At 37.2% G+C, this 26046-nt stretch overlaps 1 protein-coding gene, 1 long non-coding RNA gene and 1 pseudogene across 2 annotated transcripts in view; 1 reads left to right on the top strand and 2 right to left on the bottom strand.

The window, feature by feature from the left end:
• The window catches only part of LOC112641704 (patched domain-containing protein 4), a 54270-nt gene extending 29730 nt beyond the window's left edge, over nucleotides 1-24540 (top strand). Inside the window, exon 2 of the mRNA XM_035697671.2 lies at nucleotides 22744-24540. Coding sequence (XP_035553564.1) covers nucleotides 22744-23247 — 504 coding nt within the window. The 3' untranslated portion in view covers nucleotides 23248-24540. The remainder of the gene's footprint in view (nucleotides 1-22743) is intronic.
• On the bottom strand, nucleotides 2951-3156 carry LOC112641915 (U2 spliceosomal RNA; annotated as a pseudogene).
• Nucleotides 15946-26046, bottom strand: part of LOC118350419 (uncharacterized) — a 49719-nt gene continuing 39618 nt past the window's right edge. Inside the window, exons 4-5 of the long non-coding RNA XR_004804187.2 lie at nucleotides 16957-17025; nucleotides 15946-16094 (exon numbers count right to left, since the gene is read on the bottom strand). This is a non-coding gene — a long non-coding RNA (uncharacterized LOC118350419). The remainder of the gene's footprint in view (nucleotides 16095-16956; nucleotides 17026-26046) is intronic.

Here is a 26046-nt window from a genome sequence, read left to right as displayed (position 1 = left end):
TATTGTAAATAAAATAGGAGAAAGCAAATTAAAAAGCAAGGAAAATGTGGAAAAATAGGAAATTAGACTGCTTGGATTGATAAGCCATTCTGATTATCCTGTGAGTGGCATGGCCTCAGTTGTGTGAGATTGACCCATGCATGTTCCTAAATTAAGAATCAGAATCATAGCATCATTAAATTTTAGGAGTGGTAAGGACCTTAAATTGCCTGTTCTCTCACTACTCAGAGGGACATCCACTAACCTACAGCATCATCATCATCACTGGGAGCATGCTCAAAATGGAAAATCTTAGTCACACTGAGTAGACCAGGATATATGTTTCCACAAGATTCCCAGGTGATTCCTATGTACACAAGGGTCTGAGAAACAATGGTCAGGTCCGTCCCCATCCCATTTTCCTGCAAGCTTCAAATCTGATATGCATATCTTACATTTCCATCTGAGTACCTGATAAAAAGTGTTCATTAAAGCAGTGAACAAAGTCAAAGACAGAACCCTACAATATGCCTCTGAAAAATTCTCTCAAGCCTCATCTGATGTTGTGATTAAATCAGCATCTTGTTCAGTAATACAAATTCATGGAATTATTAATTATTATCCTCCAAAATGTTTTCTTCATCTTTTTTTGCAGTAATATCATGAGACACTTTCTCTAGCATTGTAATTATGTAATACATCATATATACAGAAGAATATACGAGAGATATGTATAGTTTAAAGCATAATTATCAAGCAAACACCATGTAAACAGCATCAGAGTTAAACATAAATCACTGCCAGAAGCTCAATATTCCTATGGCAGCTAGTTCCAGCTGTATCCTCTTACCTTGAGTATAATAACCACTAAGAGTATGATTTCTACAATAACCTTTTTCCCTGTTCTCCTTTATAGTTTTTCGGCCTAAGTATACATTCTTAAATAAAACAATTACTTCACCTGTTTTTGAGCACTCTATAAATGGAATTCTATGGTATGTGTTCCTTGCTAATCTCACTCAACCTTATATTTGTGTGATTTATCCATGTTGATGTGCTTAGCCTTGGTTAGTACCTTTACATCACTGCCACGGTATTTCACTGAGCGTTCATTTCACTATTTATCCTAATATTCCTAAGCTGGATTGTTTGCTGTTTCAGGCCATTATAGGCAATACCACAGTTAACATTTTATGTACATGTCTCCTGGTGCATATGTGCAAAATTCGTCCAGGCTACCTAGCTAGGAGAGGAATCTCAGTCATGGAGTCTCTGCATCTTCAACTTTACCTAATGCCAAAAAGTCTTCCAAAGTAGTTCAAGCAATTTCCATTTTGAAAGAATAACTAAGAGTCTTGACACTGTCCATCCATGACACTTCTTCATAGGCTGCCTTGATGGAGTCCAGGTGCACAAGGTCCTCTGCCATTCTCTGACACATCTGTCAATGACTCTGTTGGAAAAAAAAAAAAAAAAAAAAAGGCTCCCACCAGCATCTTGTTATCTCTACCTCTTATCTTAATGGCTCACCCAAATATCAGATCTTAGATCAACATCGATCTTTGTATAAGTACGTGAGAAATTCACCTTTCCTTTTTTCAACCCCAATTCCATTTGCCCATTGCCAATCTTATGATCCTTCCCTATTCACTGTGGCAGTATCAACATCACTGTTGGCATCTCTGGGTCTACTTCTTTTTTTTTTTTTAAGATTTTATTTATTTATAGAGACACAGAGAGAGACAGAAAGGCAGAGACACAGGCCGAAGGAGAAGCAGGTTCCATGCAGGGAGCCTGACAAGGGACTCGATCCCAGGTCTTCTGGATCACACCCCGGGCTGCAGGCGACGCTAAACCGCTCGGCCACCAGGGCTGTCTGGGTCTACTCTTGTTCTCTTGGAATATCAGGTGGTAATTTACCCAGGTCAGCAGACAAACAATTTAGAGACATCATTCAGTAACGAGTTTTGTCACCTATTCCTTCCTCAGCCCTGTTTCCTTTCTCCCTATATTCTCCTCACCTTTCCATTCTCACAGAAGTAGAAGACAGAAACTTAGCAGTGGCTTTATTCCTCTTTTTTTTTTTTCTTTTTGGTCAGTCATGAAGAGTTACATGACCACCTCAATGCGGAGGGCCTGTTTCCTCTCTAATCTTCTTGGTCCAAACAAAGAAAAAAAAAAAAACAAGTCAAATATTCACAACAAATAAAAAGAACTTTCTTACTCTTAGCATCTGGTGCCTTGTTCTAAATTTAGCCTTCTGAACACAATTCTCATAGATCCATGATGGTCTTTTAAACTGTCTCTTTATTTACATTTTTGGGTCTCCTTGTAAAAGGTAAGCTCATTGGAGAACATTCTATGCCACCTCATTTCCTGTGGGATTCTCCTCTTTTCCTTCCTCAGTACAATTATTTGTATTAGCATAGCCTGTATGATATTTTTAAGATTTTTGTAACCTTTGAGCTTTCTTTTTCCATTACAGAGTTACATGTTATAGCTTCTGTCAACTTTTTCTTTGAAACTCTTGAATCCTCCTCTTTGAAGTTCGTAGTGCATGTCTAAGCCCAAGCTTGATCAGGATGAGATTTGCAAAAAGAGAAGAAGAAGAAGAAGAAGAAGAAGAAGAAGAAGAAGAAGAAGAAGAAGAAGAAGAAGAAGAAGAAGAGGAGGAGGAGGAGGAGGAGGAGGAGGAGGAGGAGGAGGAGGAGGAGGAGGAGGAGGAGGAGAGAAAAAAAGACATAAATTGGCATACACTTCCTTTATAAGAGGACTCTTGGCTTCTAGAGTGTGTGTACCTCTACATTTCTTCAGGGTGATGTGTCATGTTTAAGTGCTTCCCTACATCCTCATCTTAGCACTTTGATGTTTTCTCCTGGATGCCTGTGAGCCTCATTCTGTCTTGCTATACACATTGTCTTTCTCCTTAATTTTTTTTAAAAAAAATTTAAGCAACCTTTATTTCCCTTTATGGGGGTGCACCGTTCCTGGAAATACTGCAATACCAGGTCAATGTGTGGAATGGATGGAGCGAGCTTCTACTCCATCTCCTAATTCCAAAAATCCCTTTCTCCTTAAATCTTAATCTCTCTTGATCCTTTTCTTTTAGCCATATCTCTACTAACATTTATATACTGAATTTCTTGGGAACTAAAAAAAAAAAAAAGAAGAAGAAATTAAACCTCTTGCCATGTTTCTGTTGTGAAATTTGACTCCTTGCCATCAAACTGACATTGCAAACTCAGGAGAAAAACGTTCTTCTAGATCAGTGGTTCTCAAGCTTGAGTGTGCATTGGACTCACCTAAGGGCTTATTATTAAAACACACATTTGCTGGCCCCTCCTCCCTAAGTTTTTGATTCAAAGAACTTGCAATTCTCCCAAGTTTTCTGGTGATGTTGATGCTGCTGGTTCAGAAAGCACACTTTAAAAACAATTGTGAGTGAAATATTAGAATCTTTTGAAGGATCAATTTTCCTAATTCCAAGTAACCCAACTAGTCCTCATACTTCTTCAATATAAATGGTAGACTTTGAGCTGATCCTGTGGAATCATGTGTTGCTATCTTCCAAGTAAGTGTTTTAATGGTATATTATATGTATGAGTGAAAAAATAATATTTATAAACACTTCTCTGCAAAATGAAGAGATTTTTATTCATTCACCACACAGATAATAAGAAAAAAGATGATTTAAAGAAGAAAAGTAAGGAAAATGAGTTACATTTTTCATTTGAGAGACATTTTGGGGCACAAGAATAGTACAGCATCAGGAAGAAGTGGTTTGACTCTTTGAGAAATGTCTTCACCCAGTTTTGGGGAGAGGGTGAATGCAGAAAGTGTCTAACAATTCCTCTGGAAAAGAAGGTACTTTGCTGTCTCTGATCAAGTAACTCACTGCCCAGATAATTTTAACTATACCTTATTATTACTCAATTCTTCACGATGTTTTGTCTTCTAATCATGGTTTCTGGAGTGAGATGAATCAGTGAAAAGTAAAATTTTCATTGACTGCAAAGGGAGTTTATTCTGATAAGAGGTGGTGCTGACAGTGATGAGGGCTCAAGTGATAGGTCTGCCGATAGATCTGGAAAAGTGCACACTATGCCAATATTCAGCAGTGAGAGCAGCAGCAAAGGCATAGAGAACGGCCCACTTAAAGACCTGCTGTGCCCCACCCCAGCACACTCTCCATCACAATTGTGTGACAGAGTAGTTTTGATATTTCAAACCTCCATTCAAATATTAACAATACTATAATTCTCTGAAACCATAAAAAAATATATATATCATGCTTTCCCACCCTCAGCTTTGTCCTTTAAAATGGCAGCCAAAACATCACTGGGCCATCTTCATTCCTGTCAAGGAGTTAAGGGGATGCAGTGTAGTGAACTGCTGATCTTCTGTGTCTAGGCCTTGATTCTACTCCCTTTTGATGAGACCCATATCCCAGCTTCTGCCTTCACAACCACACGTGGTACCTAGTAATGACTTCCACAACTCTCTTTAACCAAAGGTGCCATCACTGAGGTCTAAACCTGCCTGCTAAACACTTGCCCTTTTATTTAGGTCATATGCACCTGGTGGGGGAGGTGTTTTGTTTTATTTGTGTTTTTTTAATAAAATAACAATGACTGTTTTATCTGCCACACAAAAGAAATCTCACAGCTAATTTTGGTCAGAAGTGTACAGTATTTTTATGCTGTCTCTTTTTCTTCAACATCCAGTATCCCATAAATTTCTACAAAATGTAGTGCCCCCCCCAGCGGGCCCACAGTTCCTCAAGGGGTGCCTTATGTTTGACTCTTCAAAACCTACTTTAGGGGCACCTGGATGGCTTAGTGGCTGAATGCTTGCCTTCAGCTCAGGTCGTGATCCCGGGGTCCTAGGACCAAGTCTAGCATCGGGCTCCCCACACAGAGCCTGCTTCTCCCTCAGCCTGTGTCTCTGCCCCTCTCTCTGTGTCGTAAATAAATAAATAAATAAATAAATAAATAAATAAATAACTTAAAAAAAGAATTTCAGGTCCAAATAAGAGGTGCAAGCAAGACCATGGAAATTAACGGAACAGATATTTAAGAGAAGGCAGAAACCATGTAAATACACTTGGTGCTCATCCAGCTACCATTCTGACATAAAGAGAAAAATATGAAGTACCTGGTTCCTATCCATGTATATGCTACTTTAGTGTCTTGCTCTTCTCTACTGTTATAATCCAGTATTATAAGTCTCCACACATCTGGAGGAAGTTTCTGGAAAACATACTATTTCTCCATACCTACCAGTGCTGCCTGGGCATTGAGAAAGGCCATGTATATGGCCTCATGGATTGTTTGCAATGTGAGCAAACTAACTTCATACTAAATCTACAGATGAAAAAAAAAAGTGAAATCCTATATCACTTGATCAGAAGGTCCAGGCAGAGAAGTGGTCCTTGAGACATCTGTCACTCAAGTTGGATGAAGGCCAATGGTCACATGGCTGATCAGTGATGGAAGAAGAGAAACTTTGGTACAGGATTTCTAAGTTAGAAAGTCACTTAGTTTTCTTTAGAGTCACAGATAGAAGACAGCACTGGGCTTCAAAGATTAACAGAAAAGATGGAAACAGTACAAAGTATCACACTTTTTCCAGAGACCCTTGGGATTCTCACTCTCAGCTTCCTGAAATGTCTACAAACATACAGTGGTCCACTCCCCCCTCAACCCCCTTAAATCTCACCCCTGGTTTCACTTTGTGCAGTTTCCATGTCCTGCAGTTTCAGGTCTCTATAGTAAATGATCCTCCTTCTGACATATCATCAGAAGGTAAATAGCAGGAGTGCCTTTAACTTTGGCTCATATCATGATCTCAGGATTGTGAGGTGGAGCCCTACATGGGGTTCTGTGCTCAGCGAGGAGTCTGCTTGAGATTCTTTCCTTCTCTTTCTGCCCACCCCCACTTATGCTCACACACACACACTCTCCCTTTCTCCTGAATAAATAAATCAATCTTTTAAAAAAAGTTCCATAGCGGCCTAATGTTACATCACAACACCTGTGACTTTCCCCTCACTTCATCTCATCATGAAAGCATGTTATCCTCTCATATCATGACAAGAAGAAGGGTTAGTGCTGTACTGTAAGGTATTTTGAGGGACAGAGCACATTTATATAACTTTTATTATAGTATACTGTTATAATTGTTCCATTTTGTTATTAGTTATTTTTGTTGCTCTCTTATTATACCTAATTTATGAATTGAGCTTTATAATAAATATTTATGCATAGGAAGAAAAAAGTATACATAGAGTTCAGTGCTATCGTGGTTTCAGGCATCCACTGGGGATCTGGGTATGTATCTCCTGTGGATAAGGGGGAGTACTGTAAATGTAAAAGATTCTCCTGATTATAACATTCTAGATCCACACCATTTCCAGCGAATAGGATTTCCCATGATAGGTGGAGGGTTTAGCTCCATAACCCTTAAGAGATGATTAACTCTATTGCCTAGAAGCTGATTTCAAACTCTGGAATTTCATATGTAAATTAGACCATTTGGTTTCTTTGTGTACTCATAACCCTGTCCTTTTCTATTCAGAAAAGATACACAATTCAGAAAGAAAAAAAAAATGAGCTGATAAGACACTTATCACCCTTTGTTCAATAGATTTTTAAGAGGATACTGTATCATAGGCAATTACAAAACAAAGCAAAATAAAAATATGAAACACTTTCTTCTGCCTTCAAGAAGTTTACAATAAAGAAAGGGAGAAATAAAAATAATGAGAATACTGTATAGTTATGAAAATTGTTGTTTGAGCAAATCCAGAAGATGCCATAAGACTTCAGAGGAAAGAGCTTTCCTCCAGTTTAAGGTTCTTGAAATTTTTGATGTCAGTTCTAACTTTTTTTATTTACCAAATATAAGAAACTTTCTTGCTAATAAGTTAACATGTCTCAGACAGTTCCAAAGTTCTCTCAGAGACGTTGTGGCTTTAATGATCATATTGATCCAACTAGAAAACCTGACCATGTGATTTCATTATAACCAGCAAATGTGTCAAGTTGTTCAAATTATTCTTAATGCAGTGTGCTGTTGCTTCGTAGATAGAAGGTCATTTTGTTATTTCTTTATGATTTAATTTAACTTGTGTCTATCCAAGGTGTTGCTATGCCATATTAGGTTAGAAGTTGGAAGCCCCCCTCCACACACAAATGTCTGCAGCTATTTCCTTGCTTAAAATATCCTGCTGACTCAGGTGGCTTTGATGATCAAGCTCCCTTTTACAAATAATTCTTAGCATATTCAATTATCTAATCTAACATGGCTCTTCATGACTAGTTCTGTGTTCACAAATGCCTGGCTGTGAAAAAGGAAATTTGTGAGGTCATTTCTAAGTATTCTTTTTATATTGCACCCAGCAGAGGAGGGGAGGGGGATTTTTTTTTTAATACTCAATTCTTTTAACTATGCCTTTTTTTCTTTTAAATGCCTGAGATAAATTTTCTGGAATCTGTCATTACTCTAAGCCGAGTACATGGTCCAAAGAAGTCCCTGCTTCTGTAGAGAATAATCAAGTCAAGGACGGAGGGTACATCATTATAATGAAATGCAAATATCTCATTAAAAGGCAAATCCTTCATCTCAAAAGGTTGAACAGGATGCACCTTCACTTGACTGGCGGGAATTTCCTATTAAAGCACTGAAAAAAATATTCCAACTGAAGACTATTCTGTGGATCTGAACCACTTTCATTTCAATGAATTGGAACATTTGAGTGTACAATAAGCCCATGCCTGACAAAAAATGTATTCTGAGATAATTAAACAAATGTCAGCAAATGGGTTGCCATCTATTATAATTCCTCTTATAATTCCTTTAATAAAAGGGTTGGTGGAATATTTCATCAACATATGTAGACTCTACAAAAAAGCTCACTATTTTTCTGCACTGTTTGCCTTTAATGACTCTTTCTGACCTTATTTTCCTCATTCTTATGGATTCTCCCCACAGCATCTTGTCTTCCCACATTATTCACTCTCTGGACAAGTGTGGTCTTAGATCTTAATGCGTATACCTCTGAAGTATTCATCTCTAGCCTCTATCTTAAGCAATTTATTCCTTTGTAAGTATCTCCAACTTAATGTTTTTTTCAGGTACCTAAAAGTCAAAATCTCGAGCCCAGTTTCACCTCCCCTAATTGCACACAGAGTCTTCGGGTTTGCGAGTGCCATTGTGGTACAACAGATGCCTAAGTAAATGAGTCCTCATTTACTTCTCCCTTCTTTTCTTCATTTCTCACAGGGGTCAGTCCCTGAGTTCTATCCATTGTACTTCTTAAAGATCCCTTTATTAACTCCTCTTTCTTCTGTTAATAGATCCCTCTATTAATTCACTTGCTCATTTTATTTTTTTAATTTTTTTCATTTGCTCATTTTAGGGACTGTCTCTCTCCTGAGAGTATATTGGAACCTCCTTATCAATCAATATCAACCAATCAATACTATTGTAAAATTCCAGCATGCGTGCACATACCCACACCTACATTTCAGACCATTCATATTGTTATCAAAGGGAACTTCTAACATATATCCTAAGTCCCTTCTTGTTTTAAAGATTTTCAATGGCAACCCTTTCAGATTCCTTCAGATGGTGCACAAGACCCTCCTGATGTTTCCCTTGGGTTTATACTTCTTTTCTGCTCTAGATAAGGAATAGCAAACATCATTGCTGAAACTGCTGTTGGACGGAAAAAAAAACAAACAAAACTGCTATTGGAGGGAGTGGTGGGCCTCATTGCACTTCCATGCCAGGAGGAATCCTTGCTCATTCCAAATTGCATAGCTAAGGGCTGAGTGCCATTCCATTCCTTTAGAAACTTGCTCAGTATTTTTTTGTAAATAGCTCCAGTGTGGTCCAGACAGCTGCCAGCCCCAATTCTGAGGGAGTGTTGTTTTGAGTGTGTGTGTTATTAATGTTTTTTTTTAACAGTGTCTTGACATAGCAATATGCATTTGGAAAGTCTCCCCTAAATACCTGCTTATGTAACTGATTGTGGTGGCTTCAAATAGCCCTGATTTCTTAGTCAAGGCAAACACCCACTCACAGAGTTAATTGTGCTTCCACAGAGGACCTCCATGTAAATGAAAGATGTGGAACTGTTTTCTTTACCTAAGCCATGGAAAATAGAGAGCCTCTCACCTTATTCCTAAGGAAGGTGTGACATAGCTGCCTCGAATTCTCTGACAACTTGCAAAATTATAGGGAATGAACCTGTGTTGCAGTAAGGCAGAGTGATGGCGAATGTTCTTTAGGACAATGAACCAGCCTTTCATGTTTTTGTGCCTGTAAAATTGTTTCATCTGTAGCAGGTGCTCTAAAAACACAAGTTCTCTGTTGGGTGTGTTAAGTTGGAAGCCATGTCTTTGTGGTCCTTTTTTGTTTGCATTTTTCATTTTGTATCTTTTTTCCTTCTTTTCACTTTAATATAAACAACTCATTTGAATGAAGATATCTGCTATCAATGAAGAAGATGAAATACTTTGGATTTCTATTAACACTGTGATAGCATTCTTGGCATTCTTGAATAAACATCAAGAATGCCTGTAGTATGTTACAGAATATTGGAGAGAACATGTAGTATCTTATAGCAAGCATGAAATATTATACTAAAGCAAGCATATTAAAATCAAAGTTTGCTGCAAATTATTTCAATGAAATTCTATCGCTCTGAACAATCTGGTAGGGTAATAAGATAATGGATCAGTAAACACAAATTGGTCAGCAAACACAAAATGAAACCATGTGCCCTTTTATATATGAAATGTAAAGAGAGGTGATAAAATAAGGAAGTTAGGAGAGGCTCGTTCACCAGGTGTTTTTAGTTATAGAAAGATAATTCAGTTAGGAGACCCCCTAGATTGTGGAATCAGAGGGATGGGTTCCTCCATCCATCATTCCACCATAGTCTTGGCTATACTGAATGCCAAAGAGCTGTAGGCTCTTTCTAAGATGGATTTCATTACATCCTGACACCCCACCTGTTTGGTGCCTAGAATAAAAGCAGATGGCAGGGCTGACATGTGGGCCTGACTCAATTCCTGACCCCAGGGAAACCCAGGATGCCTGCTGTGAAGGAGAGTAAACTTCATGAGTTCAGCTTCCCAGTAAATTGGCTCTGATATTGAATTCTTTTCCAAAGTAAAGAAAGCCTGTGTTTGGGTGGTCATATAGAATGTATTAAGGGGAAATTTAAACCAACCATTTTAGGTTCCCCCTTAAAAATGCCAGATACAGTCTGTCTCCTGACCCAACACTGAGCTGGGCAAGCTCTCAGTCAGACAAAGTGGACTGTCAGGACTAGAACAAACAATTATCATTTGTTCCTCCTTTTAGCTAAATATACTCTAGTTCTGAAGGCCTAGAAACTTCTTGTACTTGTAGAATAGACTGAGGGTTGATGAGATGTTTTTGCTACTGTGGTACCAAAGACCATGCTCTGTTTTTATTTCATTTTGAGATTACTGAATCACTCAACCATCATTTTGTAATTAGATAATAACTATTGACAGAGCCTTTATGAAATGACACATGGGGTGCCACCCTCTTCAAATATCATTGAACTCATTTTTCATAATAATGCTTATGAGCTAGACTGTCCCATTTCATAACTGACCAAAAAGACTCAGAGAATCTTTTTTTTTTTAAGATCTTATTTATTTATTCATGAGAGACACAGAGAGAGAGGCAGAGATATAGGCAGAGAGAGAAGCAGGCTCCCTGAGGGGAGCCCAATGTGGGACTTGATCCCAGAACTCCGGGATCACAACCTAAGCCAAAAGCAGACACTCAACCACTGAGCCACCCAGGTGCCCTAAGGCTCAGAGAATCTAAGCAATTTTCCAAAAGTCACAGTGATCTTAAGTGGCTAAATCAGCACTTGACCTCAAGTTCTCTAGACCTTAAAGCCAGACTCCTATTATTGCCAGCCATGTGGCCTGTGATACCTCTAGAATGCCTCCTACATCTGAGAAATGGAGAAGAGATCTCAGTTCATTTCTTAACACTTTGAAGGAACAGGTCAAGAGAAGTCTCTATCCTAAAGTTTTGTGCTTTAAAAAGAAAAGTAATGATTTGCTGAAGAAAAAAATATATTAATGGTCAGATTATGAGAAATTGGACTGCTGAAGCTTGGCACTATTTTGGAAAATTCAGAAGTAAATTGAAACCAACCTAAAATGAGTGCAATTTTGATTAGAAGCATTGTCTCCAAACCTCACGAAACAGAACTATGTGACACTAGAATTGACACAGCTAAGAGGGATATTTATGTGTGGCTGGAAGAAGCAGCAATCATGTTTATGTAGTACATGCAATTAAACTCCCAAAGGCTAGAATGTGGGTCGGCCCACTTAAAATTGGCCTAATTTTGAATAGTAAATTTACAGTAATGATTACTTTCATTATAATGAGTCTGTCTGCCTTAGTATTTTCCTCTGTTGCATAAAAATCCCTATTGCATAAAAAGTAAATCAATTGCCAAAATATTTTGGGAGAATCCATTGTATATGCTTTTACTCATTGTAACTTGCTACCACCTAACCTATTAAGTTTACCATATGTTCCAAACCCAAAATGGGGATATAGGATCAAATAGTGAATACTATCACTTGAAAAACCTCACAGAAGTATAAAATAAAAACACATGTATTTGAGTGTTCCATGAGTTTTTCTGAGTTAAGTAATAAAATAACATGAAATTTTATCTTCTTTACTAAAACTAGGGTCTGTAGTCATTATACATAATTTAATATGCTTCTGACTTATTTCCTTGCTTAACTTGAGTGGGTTACTTCTTTCCTACATAAGGCAAGTATTTGTATGTTGATATTTTTGTTTAATATTAGCCTTAAACAAAGACAACCAGAAAAGCAATTCTTTTCCTCTCAAGAAATACAAGCAGAAAATTATTTTCTACTCTTTAAAGATTTTTGGATAATCTTTTGCAGTTAAACTATCAAGCAAAAAACACACACTTTGCTTTTGAATTAATTTTTTTATTCGAGTATCTTAAAAGTATTATTAGCTTTTACAATTCTACCTCCTAGAGGCATCCAGATGTTCCTTTTCTAGATATCCAAGAATACAGAGTTTAATACAAAGATTAACACTTGAGAAAAATATGTCACATCAACATAGAAAATGTTAACACACTTGCAAGGGTGAGCCATTATACCCTTGTCTCCAATGCTGAGAGGAGTAATGTTTAACCCACATGGAGCTGTGAGATAGGAGAGTACTTATTTTCTTAGCTTTATCAAAAAGGCTTTCAATTATTTTAATATCTTTGATGCTGGATATCTTGGTGGTGGTAAAGAACAATTTCATGGATCTCATTAGAATGTATATCACACACATGTTACTTTCAAAGCATGTCTGTCCTTTTGAGGATTAAAAAGGAAAGGTAATTTAGTGAAGATAAAATAGACTTAAGCAAGCATTGTATTCTTTATCTAGCATTTTACTGACATAGTTCAATAATTATCCTCACTGTGGCTTTGAGGCAGTTGTCTTTCAAATAAAGGAAGGACAGCGATGGGAGGAAGAAGAAGAAAACTGAGAGAAAGGGTCAGAGGGGAGGAAAGAAAGAAAAAAAAGCAGGAGAAAGAGGCAGGAGAGGTAGAGGAGAAAGGAGACGGAGGAAGAAAGAGGTAAGGCGAAGGTTCATGTAAGATGATGAAATATTAACATCTGATTTATCTTTAGTAGACATGCAAGGATGTCACTGCTGTTTTATCAAAGGATTAAGACACAGCTAACCTCACCCACAACTGCAAATAAACGTTACATTCTCTGTTTCACATTCTTTTTCAATATGTCAATTCTTCTACCTTTCCTCGAAATATGTGCCCCCAATTAGTTTCCTTTAGCTTGAGAAATGTATCATCTTAATTTTCTATCTTGACTGAACTTGGAAGGCTAATTGGAACAATGAAACAGATAACAATAGTAAAAAGCAACATGTATTCATTATCAGGAGAGACCCCTTTGAATGAAAATTTTATATGATCTCGAAAACAAAGGAGGGTAGAAGTTAGAAGAAATTAGAGAAATGGAGTTCATAAATGGCAATGCTATCTCCACACTGCAGAAAGTTGGAAGTTGTAACCAACCTCATAATCTAGACCTCTGTGATTACAGTTATCTAGATAATTCAAGAAAGAAAGAAAGCTTTTGCTTAGAGTGATGTTTTATATATAGCAAATACTCAAAAAACTTTTGTTTGATTGGTCAATTAATTTGGCTTCTGTTTTCAGATTTTAGAAAATGCATGGGAAGGAAAAATTCAATGACAGAAATGAAAAAGAAACATATAAGGGCCAATTTGGAACCCAAGTTCAATGGAAGATAAGTGATATTCAGCCACCAAAGTCTTCATGATTTTTCTTTGAAAAGAAAATGTCAGTCTGGCAGTGCAAAGTCAGATCAGCTTGAGAGTTACGTGTTAGCATTTTACCCTACCCTAGCAGCTAGGAATCTGCCCTTCTTTACCTTTAACTTTAAGTAGAGCAGTTATTCATTAAATCTTAGTGGGCAAAACCACAGTCTTTCATGGAGAAGAATGAACCATCATAACTTAAGTCGACTTAGAAGCCACAAGGCAGATTACTTAGGACTGGAGCCCAGAAACAAGGGAGTCTTGATTCTTGGTCCTCCTTCCTCTTCTACTGCTTGTCTAAGTGAAATCTGATTAACAGTTGAACTTAATTAATCCTTCCCATTCCTAATTACCCTTTATACCATTCCCTTAACATACTTATTTTTTATTATTTTTGTTGATGAGTTGATAGCCTTAAAAAAATGATATAAAATAACCCAACTAACCAAGAAAGCAGATGTGACCTATAATTTTATACCAAATAAGAGCCAATGTTAAATTTTGATGATTTCCTTTGAATATTTATACATGCATATTTATTTTTACATAGTTGAGATCATGCTGTATGTATATAATTTTGCAACCCTCAGCAGTTATCTGCATTCTTCAGCAATGTCTTCAGAGTTGCAATACTCTATGCCACTTTATTTTCTCACCATCTAACAGGCTTTGTTTCTATAACAAAAGTACAAACTCTTCCAAGGAAGAGATTTTTTTCTTTTTGTTCTATTTGTCCTTATCTTGTTTTCTACATATACACTAGTGATTTGCCTTCCCAGACACTCAACACAAGTATTGTTTGGATTTATTAGATTTATGGGAATCATTAGAATTAAGTAAATCACTTTTAGCAACTTCTGCCCCTCTAGGAAGGAAGCTTTTCTCCAAGAATCTCTAGCACTCAGAAGAAATTGTTCTTTGGAAAAAGGCTTAGGTATGGGGAAAATTTATTTTTCAGAATAGTGTGAATTCCATAAAGTCTTTTAAAAAATGGATGCTTATACAATCAAGTAGGTCTTGGCTTAAATAAAGTTATAAGGAAGGCAAGAAAACCATTCAGTGCCTCCTCTCTAGTGTCTCTCCCTTCCAAGGCACACCTAAAGTTCATTTCTTTTTTCACAATGCAGTCAAAGAGGGCTTTGGAATAAGCAAATTTCTGTTTTCAATTCCAGCACTCATCTCTGCATCACCCCTCCCCACGCCCATATTTGAGAATATTACAGTCATTCTCAAAGTCCCAGGAACACAACATGCATATCCTCCTTGCTAGACCTTTGCACATGCTGTTCCCTCTGCCTAGATCATCCTTCCCCATGTCTACCAACCAATACCCCATCTTACCTGTGTAATTTTTACTCATGCTTCAGATCTCAGCTAAAATGCCCCCCTTTTAGGAAAGTCTTCTTAGTTCCTGCTAGGCTAGATGATTACTTCTCACTACTCCCTTAATACATATATATTTTCAAATGCCTTTCTGCTTACATATTTTCCCTCATCACCCACTATAAGAACTGTAGCTGTTCACCATTCTAACCTCAATATCTGGCTGACACAAAGCATGTCATAACAGAATTGAAGAATGAATGACTCTGTCTTTCTTGACTCTTTCCATCTATATGTCACGTCTTCCAGCATGCCAAGATTTTACCACCCTGCAGTGCAGCCCCCATATAGTTATCTGCAATACCTATGCTTTTGATCCTTCTTCTTTCCTATTTTGATTTCTCAATCAAAAGATTGAGCTCTACTCTAAATTTGCCTCTGCAGTTTGTTAGTCTGATATATTTTCCACTCAGAGGTGCTAATGGCTCAGGTGTCACACTTTTAATAATAGGATGTGGCTATAAGCTAGGGTGTATTCTGGAGTTTCTTGCTCATAGGAAAGACGGTAATGACAGGACTTACAATCCCTTTCCTGAAGAGGGCACTGTGCTTAGGGCCTTTGTGCATTCCACAAATGCTCCCATATGAGTGATGGCCAGCCTTCTTTATGGAGAACAGCATCAAAGTTAAATATCCTTTGATATGGAACACTTGCCTGTGAATAGTTATTTGATCCCTTTGTGAAAGACTCACTTAAAATAGTAATATTGCTTTCAATTGAAATTTTTGGCAGAGTCACTAATATGAATTACAGAAAAACAAAAAGTTATTGCTATATGCCTCACATTTCATGTAGTTGTTCATTCTACTTCCACACTTTTAAAATTAATTCGTATAAAAATTGGGTATAGGTAAAGGAGAAATTAAATGTATTTATCCTAGGTAAAATTGGGCAAATTCTTGATCTTTTTGCATTTGAGAAGATTCCTTTCTGGAAGTTATTCAAAGAGAGAGAGACAAGCTACTGGGTCCAGATTTTAAAGAAGATAAAAAGCTTCTTGTTTCTATGGAAATGAACATGGGTCATCTTGTGTTTCTTCTTCCTTCTTATTGCCTTTTCCCTTAGGGTAGATTTCTCTAGCCTACTTTGGAGTGTCTAATGACTTTACCACAGATGAATCATTAAATACAGAGCTAATGAAACCTTTAGAAAAAAATATGCCAAGCCTTTTATTTTTGAGTTAGAGTTGGTATCCATAAAAGTCAAGCAGCATGCCTCGTCACCTTGCTGTGTAGTAGCCGAACTGGAAAGTGGAGTCGGATACCTGGATTCTGTCCCCTGCAGATCTGTAATATCTCTCATTACAGATATTTGCTTGGAAGTGTAGAATAATATTAGATGATAAGTGAATAAACAGTATCATTCAAATATTTGATTTGTGACATATTAACAAGAATAATGCCTAACCCTTCCTAAGCACTGTTCTAAATGCTTACTATACATTAGCACACTTGATCCTCATAATGCGTTATGATTCTTAGTTTAACCAGTAATGAGACTGACATCCAGACAGCTCCACACCTTGTCCATGTTGACACCAGGTCTCTAAGTGAGGCAGCTGGACTCTTGAGTCTTTGTACATATCTGCTGTATTATACTTCCTTTGAATCAAATGTATTCATAAATTATTCCAGTGCAGTTAAGAACATGCCCATTGATGTCAGAACGAGGAATAAGTGATTAGCTATGCAACTCATAGCACACCATTATGTCTTCTCCCTGGGTGCCTGGATCATCCTTAGTGACGTGAGACTACTCCAGCATTGCATTCTCTCATAGACTGTCTAGAAGAGTTACATTGGATAATGCAATAAGAAAATTCTTAAGTCTTACAACTGTGTCTGCCCCACGTGTTAGAAGTGATACACTGGAGTGCCTTGTTAAACTTATTTTATATTTCGGTTGGCTAAAGTTTGTATTTCATTTCAACAATATGAACCTTATTTTTTTTAACCATCCTATTTGAAAGAAAAATAATAAAAACACACCACTGTACTCTTATAGCTGAGTAATGCGACACAAATGTAAATTATTCCTTATTGGGGCATGTTAATGCTTTAAAGGCTTCATTTTTATTTTATTTATTTTTTTAAAGGCTTCATTTTTAAAATAAGTTTTAAAATAAGTTTTTTCTTTAACTAAATACCTTGTAGGAATCTGCTTTCTCTTTACTTACTTGTTAAACATGAAGCTCTGGTGAGGAAATTCAAGATAGCTGATGAATTTCATTTAATCGTAGTTTATCCTGCAATATTTGGAGTTGAGAATAAAACAAGGAGATATAAATTAAGAAATAAACAGGAGGGAAAATCTTATTTAAGCAAACAAAACAACAACAACAACAAACCTTACCATTCCTTTAGAAATGTCACTGCCGACTATACATAGGAAGATTTTCTTTTCAGCAATAAAGGAAGCCTGACAATCTAAAGTTTCCAATATCCTTGCAGTGTCTACCTCATCGAAAATCAGTGAAATCTGAAATAAAATTGTCTTGGACGGAAGCTCTGCAGCTAAATTATCTTGCAATCACAGAAAGTATCTTAATAGCAACCTAGCACATATATTGAGCAGATATGACACTTACTCCCCTATAATTTCAAAGCATCATTGAACATTCTTTTTCTCTGCACAATGGTTTATGACATTAATGTCTCTTTCCTCTCCTATCTCTTGAAGAATTTATTCTTTGATCTTGTCTCTGAGAGTTTTAATTTCCTTTTCCACTGCAGAGCTTTGGATTGGGTAGTAATTTTTAAGAGCTACAAAGTAGTAACCGTATATGAAATGAGACCTAAAGAACCCAAGATTTTTTTTTCTGGCATTACTGCTTCTGGAGAGAGAGTATGATGCAATGCCTCATGGGCATGAGGTAGCCTCGTGACCTGTAAATACATTGATTCACCTTGGAACAAGTCACCTACCACAGACGGCCTCAGCTGACATTTTTTTTTTCATGCTGCATCAAGAACCTGAAATGCTGCAGGGACTTCCTAATGGAGCTCTTTTCTTTCAAGTCACCCTGACTCCCAAAATCATCTGCCACAGTGCAATGAGAGAGCACTCCAAAAAGGAAAGCATGCCATTCATTCCCTGCTTAAAACACCCAATGGTTTCTTACTGCAGAACAATTAACTCCAGCTCCTTAATACGGCTTTCTTGGCTCTTACTGAAAAAGCCCTGCTTTCCTCTCTAGCCTCAAACTCCCTTGTTCCCTTCAGTTCCTGGAACATTTGGGCTGTCCTTTGCACCCAGACCACAGTACCTACAAACCGGTTTTCCAAGTACTCACTAAGGCCCCCTGTCGGTTGATAAGCTTACTCCACATGTTTGGTCTACAGTGAAAATGGAAGAGAGACTGTATTTTGGGGAAATGTTACCCTAGAATAAGGAGACTGAAAAAAAGAAAGGTCAAAATTTGTGTGTGTGCGTGGGTGGGTGTGGGTGTGGGTGTTTTCAGTACCAGCCTCTAATTTCTATATATACCTCTCTTTATCCAAGGCCCTATTGTCCTCATTTTGAACTGTCCTTAACTTTTTCTGTTCTTCACAAAATGGTCTCTGAACAAATAGTGTATGACTAGTTTTATACACTTCAGGGTGAGCTGAATTAAATATTATGGAACGTTCATTATAGAGCAGGCTGCATTCTAGGCACAGGGAGATTATCAATGAGTAAGAGAGGAAAGGCACCAGCTCTCAACAAGCACACATTCTAGTGGAGGAGAAATTAAATGATGAATAAGATTGCTTCAGATAGAAGTCCTTTATAGGAAGAAGACAAAATAAGGGTATGTGATAAAGTTATTGCTGGAAAGGAGGTGTCTAGTTTAGACCATGTGGTTCACATGGTCTCCTTGAAGATAGGACCACCAGGAGAAAATAGCCCTGGCAGTGGAAGAATGGAGTAAAGCATTCCAGGCAGAGGGTGTAGCAGTTGCAAAGGCTATGTGGTGAAAATTAACTTGTTGTGTTCAAGCAGTAGGAAGAAAGGTGGGATAACTAGAACAGAGTTCATGGGGAGAAGAGTGGTGGGAGACAAGGTCTGAGGCTCAGCCAGCAGTGGGACATGCATGGCCTCACAGCCCTGGTAAGGAATTCTGTTATTCCTAATGCAAGTGGAAGCCAGCAGGTTTTAAATGTATAAATGGTGTAAACTCATTTAGAGTTGTGCAAGTGAGCTATGGCTTTAAGGTAGAGAAATAGACTGAAGAAAAGTAAAAGTGAGCACAAGGGTAGGAGTTCGGAACTTCAATTCATCTCACGTTAATTATGCCTGTTCAATTCAGAGAAACACTGAAACAGGAGAGCATTGGAAGTGGTGTGTTACCATCTTGTATTTTTAAGGTTTATCTTCATGGGGACATAAATGTGAGTTCTGCACTTAAACTAGAATTTGTGTAGGAGGGTTTACTAGAAAATGAGGAAGTTGAATCAATATAAATGGTAGGTAATTGGTTCGGTGGAGAGTAAAATATTGGGAAAAAAGGGATCTACACACATGAAATAAGTTTTAATCATAAACAGCAGTTAACAGGGACTAGGAGTCAAAATGGCTTCCCTGAAATCACCCCTATAGGATTCTAGAAAGTTTTAGATTTGGAATTAGAAGTATTGCATTGGAACACTGGGTTCATCACTTTGACGAACAGTTTTATCCTCTCTGGGCCTCTATGTTTGCTCATCTCTTAAACAAAAATGCCCTACCTGACAATTGGTAAGATTTTTTTAAGGCATAAAAATAATCCATCCATGGCTCTATTATAATGATATCATTTCTGACATTCAGCTCTCTTTGGAGTAACTTTATAGGTGGTATTTTCATAGAATAATAGATCTGAAAAATATCTTCAATATTGTGTAAACATTTACTCGTATATTCATATCTGCTCATTTTAAAGATGATAAAATGGAAACCTACAAGGGAAATGAACCAGCCAATGGTTCCTGATCCAGTTGGTGTGACAGGCATGCTGCAACCCAGGTCATGTGACTCCTTGACTCCTGATAGGTCCAGGGAAGTTCTGCCCAGAGGATAATTAAAATACATGTTCCATTCATTCTTTGTTTCTCCTACATAGAAGCACCCATGAAATGATAAAGCTCTTCTCCCACCTCTTACAAAATAGTAGAATTTTACTTACAAATATTTCTCAGGACTACACTGAGTAGGATGACTGGGCCAATGGCTTGTACAAAATTTCATTTCAGCAGAGCTTCCTGTCTAAGAATATCTTAAGACCTTGTTTATTTTGTTCTGGTGCATGGAGTAGCGCAGATTAAGAGAGAGAAATTCATTGTGTTTGTTATAAATATTGTATTTGTATTTGTTTTTAAATATAATGAGATTAAAGCATATCTTTTATGAAGTAATTTTTGCAAGAAATGGAAATTAGACAACTTCAAAAGGAGGGTGAGCAGTCAGCCAAACTCAATAATGATCAGTTATTTAAAACTCTATATTTTGCTTTCTGTAGAGTTTTGACTTTTGTCCAGACACATTATCAGTGCCCTCTTTGATCCACTATAATCTCCAAATAAGGCCTGAGGGACTCATAAATCTTTGTTCTGCTGCTAAAGATCCCTGAGAAATCTTTTTGATGACAGAAATGAGTAAAGACAGATGGAACTGCACATTCTTAAGTGAATAAATATAGCTTTTAAAATACTTTCTCTTTCAAATAATCGAAAGCACAAGTCAACATCACAGACGGGATTTCAAAGAAGTAGACACAAGGGTGGAGCTAAAAATTATACCAAGCATAAAACAAAAATAAACAAGCCTAATTCAGGAGCAAAAGTGGAGATTATTTAAAGAGTGGAAAGAGCACTTATTCCAGTCTCAGTGCTGGGATAGGATTCCCACTCCTTCTTTAAAGCTCTCCTACCTTTTCTCTTGCAGCTTATCAGAGAAACCCACAAGTTTCAAAACAGGATGCTAGGAACTTCCAGCTGGGGTATATATATATATATATATATATATATATATATATATATAATCTGGAATATATATAATCTGGAATATATTATATATAGTGAATATATATATATATATATATATATATATATAAAGATGGAAAATTTACAAAGATGCCTTAGAAGTGGGAGATTTATCAAGTACAGGAGGGAAGAAACCCCTAATTAAATTCTTATTTAGAAATATAGTACTCATCAGAAGTTGGTCAGGTTGTATTAAATAGAAAAATTGCTTTCATTGAACATGTACGGGGAAAATGGGTATGTGAAGTGACTATGAGATTTATTCCTCACAATTTTTATTAATGATCTTACTAACAGCACTTGTACTTTCTGTAAATTTCTCAAATTTCTTGTGTTTGCAACACACTCTCAAGTATTACAGTTACTTTGGTATACGTTAAAAATACAAATAGGAACAAGGACCTCAGATACAGGTGTCTGGACTAAACCACTTCACATTAACTGTTATACGTGTCTGCCTGAGTAGACAGTGCCTCGCAGTTTTGTGAAAATCACCAGAGTTATCAGACTGTTGGTTTTTTTTATTTATTTATTATTAAAAGATTTTTATTTAAGATTTTTTATTTATTTATTCATGAGATACACACAGAGAGAGAGAGAGAGAGAGAGAGAGAGAGAGAGAGGCAGACACAGGCAGAGGGAGAAGCAGTCTCCATGCAGGGTCTCCAGGTCTCGCCCTGGGCTGAAGGCGGCGCTAAACTACTGAGCCACCCGGCTGCCCAGACTGTTGGGTTTATTGCCCTTCTGCACTACCCTTCTAGAAAGGACTGTTTCCTGCTCTGACTATACTTTTCTGTCCTCATGAGATAAAAGTCTTGGTTGATGTAGCAAACGCAAATTCTCCTTAGAGCATAGATTTACCTTTGTGCCTGCATTACACACAGTACCTGCAGCACATTTTCAATGCTATGCTCCATCTTGCAACCTGCTATTGGGCTCAGTATCACAGCTGACAAGCATTGCCATGGAAGTGAATGACAGTTGTGGCAAAAAGAAAATATCCAAGTTGTTGAAAATTTGGTGATGCCTGTCAGGGATTTCCCTCTGAGTCTTGAGGCACACTGCTTAAAAATTACTCCTCTGAATTAAGCAACTCAGTGTCCACCTTGTGTGTACCTTAAAGAGAAGTGATTACCTCTCTTATAAATGTCCTACTAATATGATCTTGTCTGCTCTACATCATGAGAAATTCTGAAAATCATAATGACTTTTGACAATCCTACCTGAAATCTCATCAGTTTCATTTAGGGGGTTTATCCACTCTGTTCTGTGGGAAAAGGGTCAACCTATGAACTGAGGCAGGTGTTTGAAGGGAACTTTGTAATGAGTGAACAAGGGCTACATCATATTTACAAAGTCTTTCAACACTATTATATTAATTGGAAAAAGAAAACAAAACAACAGTATCTTCTATTTGTTTTGCAATATTCAGTTGTGCCCCCAGAGTATGGATGTGTGTGTGTGTGTGTGTGTTTGTGTGTTGGTGTAGGTGTGTGTGTTAACCTTGAAAAGTTTAGTGTATATTTATTAAATGAATTATTATTTTAATTTTTGAAATGCTGTTAACTCATGCCATGCTTCACTTTTGGCTGAAACTGAATCATCAACCTTGATCCTGCATAAAGGAGTTATAATAGACTGTTACAGAAGGAAATGGTTGGAATGGAGTATGGATGGGATAAATCAAAATAGTATTTATGTACATTATCCTATGCATGTGGTGAGTCTTGTATAGCTTCATAATACTCTTTGCATCTTTCTAATCCTGATCATCTTGCATGGTATCCCATGACACCCCAAAAAGCTGAATATAAAATCCTAACATGCCACTCCACCCACATCACTTCCACAATTGCAAGAGCCTACCTCTGCCTTTGTTGTGTTCCTTCACTTAGAGTAAGAATCTGTTGTTTGAAATGTGCATCCTCTGCTAACTTTAAGTCTCCCCTCTTTCTATTTTCAAGGATGGGAGGAACAGTTTTATTGGACACCAACTGGGCGGGGTAGTGGAAGTGCCAAACAGCAAGGACCAGCGAGTCAAGTCAGCCAGAGCCATTCAAATCACCTACTACCTCCAAACCTATGGCTCTGCTACCCAAGACCTCATAGGGGAGAAGTGGGAGAATGAGTTCTGTAAGCTCATGAAGAAGCTCCAGGAGGAGCACCAGGACCTGCAGCTCTACTCGTTAGCATCTTTTAGCCTCTGGAGAGACTTTCATAAGACCAGCATCCTGGCCAGGAGCAAGGTCCTGGTAAGCCTTGTGCTGATCCTGACCACAGCCACCCTCTCCAGCTCCATGAAGGACTGTTTGCGCAGCAAGCCCTTTCTGGGCCTCCTGGGGGTGCTCACGGTGTGCATCTCCATTGTCACGGCAGCAGGGATCTTCTTCATCACTGATGGAAAGTACAACTCCACCCTGCTGGGAATCCCATTCTTCGCCATGGGTAACTATCCATCCTTGTGGTAATTGGATTCTTGCCGATTTGGGGCAAGGTAGTACATTTCTTGAATTCTCAGGCAGAAATCTGTTTTAATTTTTCACTGATGTGTCTGTGTGTGATTACATCAAGTTACTTGGGCTAATCTCTGCTTCACCTTATTGGGTCTTTTGGAAATTTTAGGCTGACCAAGTCATCTTCCCATTTATGTTGGGGAATTTAATGCTGTCGGATATTCTAAATTACATAATATAGGAATTCTCTACTCTGGTTTTTCGAAAATTATAGGTCAGGGATTATGGAGATACAAAACTTACTTTGAATAAATTTTGTGCTTCATATTAATGGACATCTTCAAGTAGTGATGGTGAAGAGTGAGTAGCATAGGATGAAAATTTGAAGAACCACTGATAGATTCTAATCTCAAGGAACTTCTTCATTAATCTTGGTTTATTCATTCATTTCAAAGTTTTTATAGAGAATATACTCCATTTCCCTATCTCCTTATAAATTAAACCTTCCTGCTACCACCTAAAGATGTGTCCCCTAATTTCTTTCATCTCTGGTGAAAACAATTAATGAGCATCCTCAGTCAAGATTGTCCCTTCTTGTAAGTTTTCTCTAAGACATACATAAATGTCTAGAAAATGCTTTGTAAGTATATGTGTCTGTGTGTCTGTGTGTGTGTGTTCTTGCAAAAAAAAAAAAAAATCAAGCCTGGGAAGAAAGATGAGTGATGGCTCAGCAACAAGACTGATGGAATGTATCAGAAAAGTCATGATAATGGTGAAATCTGTGGTTCTACAAAAGAGTTCTGTCAGATGTGAAATAATTCCCTGCATGCAGGGAATTGGAGGATGAGCTGTAATAATGGCACCTAGGTGGTGAACTGACATGTGCGGAAGAATCTTCAGCTATACAGTAATTGCTTTTCACTTCCCATACTAAAATCAGTTATAAATTATAGTTTTATTATTAAATAAAAAAGACACAGGTATGTGGTCAGAAGGTCTTCTAGGTGACCTGGGCCCTTTTCGTTTCCACCTTAACAAACATCTTTGAGAATACTGCAAAATGTATTTATGGCATAAGTTGCTGGGGCCAAATTTCTTTATCTGGAAACTTAAGTTCATTGATGTCCCAGTAAATTTATTCATCTCCATAAACCTCAGGTTCCTCTTGTATAAAATAAGGATAATAATTGTATAACTTTCAAAGAATTGTTTTTTGAATGTAGTAGAATATACCTAAAGCTTATAGCATATAGTAAATGCTGTATGTGTATCAAACTTTAAATGCACTGGATTCAACAATAAATAGGAACAGACCTTGGCTTTAAGAAATTGAAAGTCTTCCTGGATTTTGCATATCATTTTTAAATGCATGTTCATCTGGTTAACAAAAAGGTTTTTATTTTTCCTGAAGAACTATATTAAAATCTGTTTGCACCAGTGACAAGGATGAGTCTAGATTTAAGCCATTTATATTTGTTATATTTTTTTGAGCTTGGACTCCTGATTTGAAATAATATAAAATTTGTAAGAATCATTCACTGTGATTCACAAATGAAACATGGCTCATTCAAAAATGACAAATTAGGGACGCCTAGGTGGCTCAGTGGCTCTGCCTTTGGCTCTGGGCGTGATCCCGGAGTCCCAGGATCGAGTCCCACATCGGGTTTCCTGGAGCCTGCTTCTCCCTCTGCCTATGTCTCTGCCTCTCATGAATAAATAAATAAAATCTTTTTAAAAAATGACAAATTAGATAGCTTAAAACCTACTAGGGCTTTTTCTAAAACTGTGACAATCTAATTGGTAATGGAAAGATTTATCAGGAAAGCTCTATAATATATAGAATTACATATTCTATACAAATAAGGATAAAAATTGTCTCCAGTGATGTTTAATTGTATTGTAGACACTACCAAATCAAAGTGGTGTTTTCATTCCTTAAGGAAATAATAACACTGGAAGCCACAACACTGAAGAAAGTGCCAGGATCCTGAAACACACATGTTTCTCACTTTTCTTCTGTCTCAGTGACCTTTAAGATCATAAAGCCACACAGCATGGCATGTTTTCCTAGAGCAAAAATCTAGGGAAAACTGTTATTTTTATATAAAAACAAACCTAAATATAAAAAAAAACCTTGGACAGTGTAGGTGCAGATTCTAGGAAGCCTAGTGAATGGTTACTCTTCAGGATACCTAGAATTCAGTCCTTAAAATATTCCGAAATTAACTTTTTTGATATGTACTGAAAACACAACAACAATAAGCCTATCAATATATACTTATCTAAGATAAGTGGTCCATCAAGAGGGACTTTGTTTGTTTGTAAAATGATCTGTAGTAATAAAGACACCAAGATCAAGAACTAGTGAAATGAAAGGAATATCCCACAGGGCTATGAAATCTGGATTTTCATCCCAGCTTTTCCACTGACTTTTATGTCTTATTGGACAGTTATATATAGTTCTTTTGTCTCAGTTATTTATATATTAGATGAAGGATTTGGACTTTTCAATCTTAAAATTTGAAGATCCTACAATATTATTTATTTCATTTTCAGTTGAAGTTAGAATTCGGTCATTCCTTTATAAAGTCATTTAAGGTTTGTGTTATCTTCCAACCTCTAACTTCCATTCTCCTTTGTTGACTTCCTGTGTGTGTGTGTGCGTGTGCATGTGTGTGTGAGAGAGAGAGACAGACAGACAGACAGAGAGAGGGGCTTTAGAACAGAAAAACCACAGCATTGCACACAGAGTACAACTCTATGAAGGTAATGAGATGGAACATGTTACTGAGCATCAGTAAGTTGAGTTTGGCA

Source organism: Canis lupus, chromosome 12 (assembly GCF_003254725.2).
Source record: "Canis lupus dingo isolate Sandy chromosome 12, ASM325472v2, whole genome shotgun sequence".
Taxonomy (NCBI): domain Eukaryota; kingdom Metazoa; phylum Chordata; class Mammalia; order Carnivora; family Canidae; genus Canis; species Canis lupus.
Note: the sequence above shows the minus strand (reverse complement) of the source record. Positions and strands in the feature narration are given on the sequence as shown.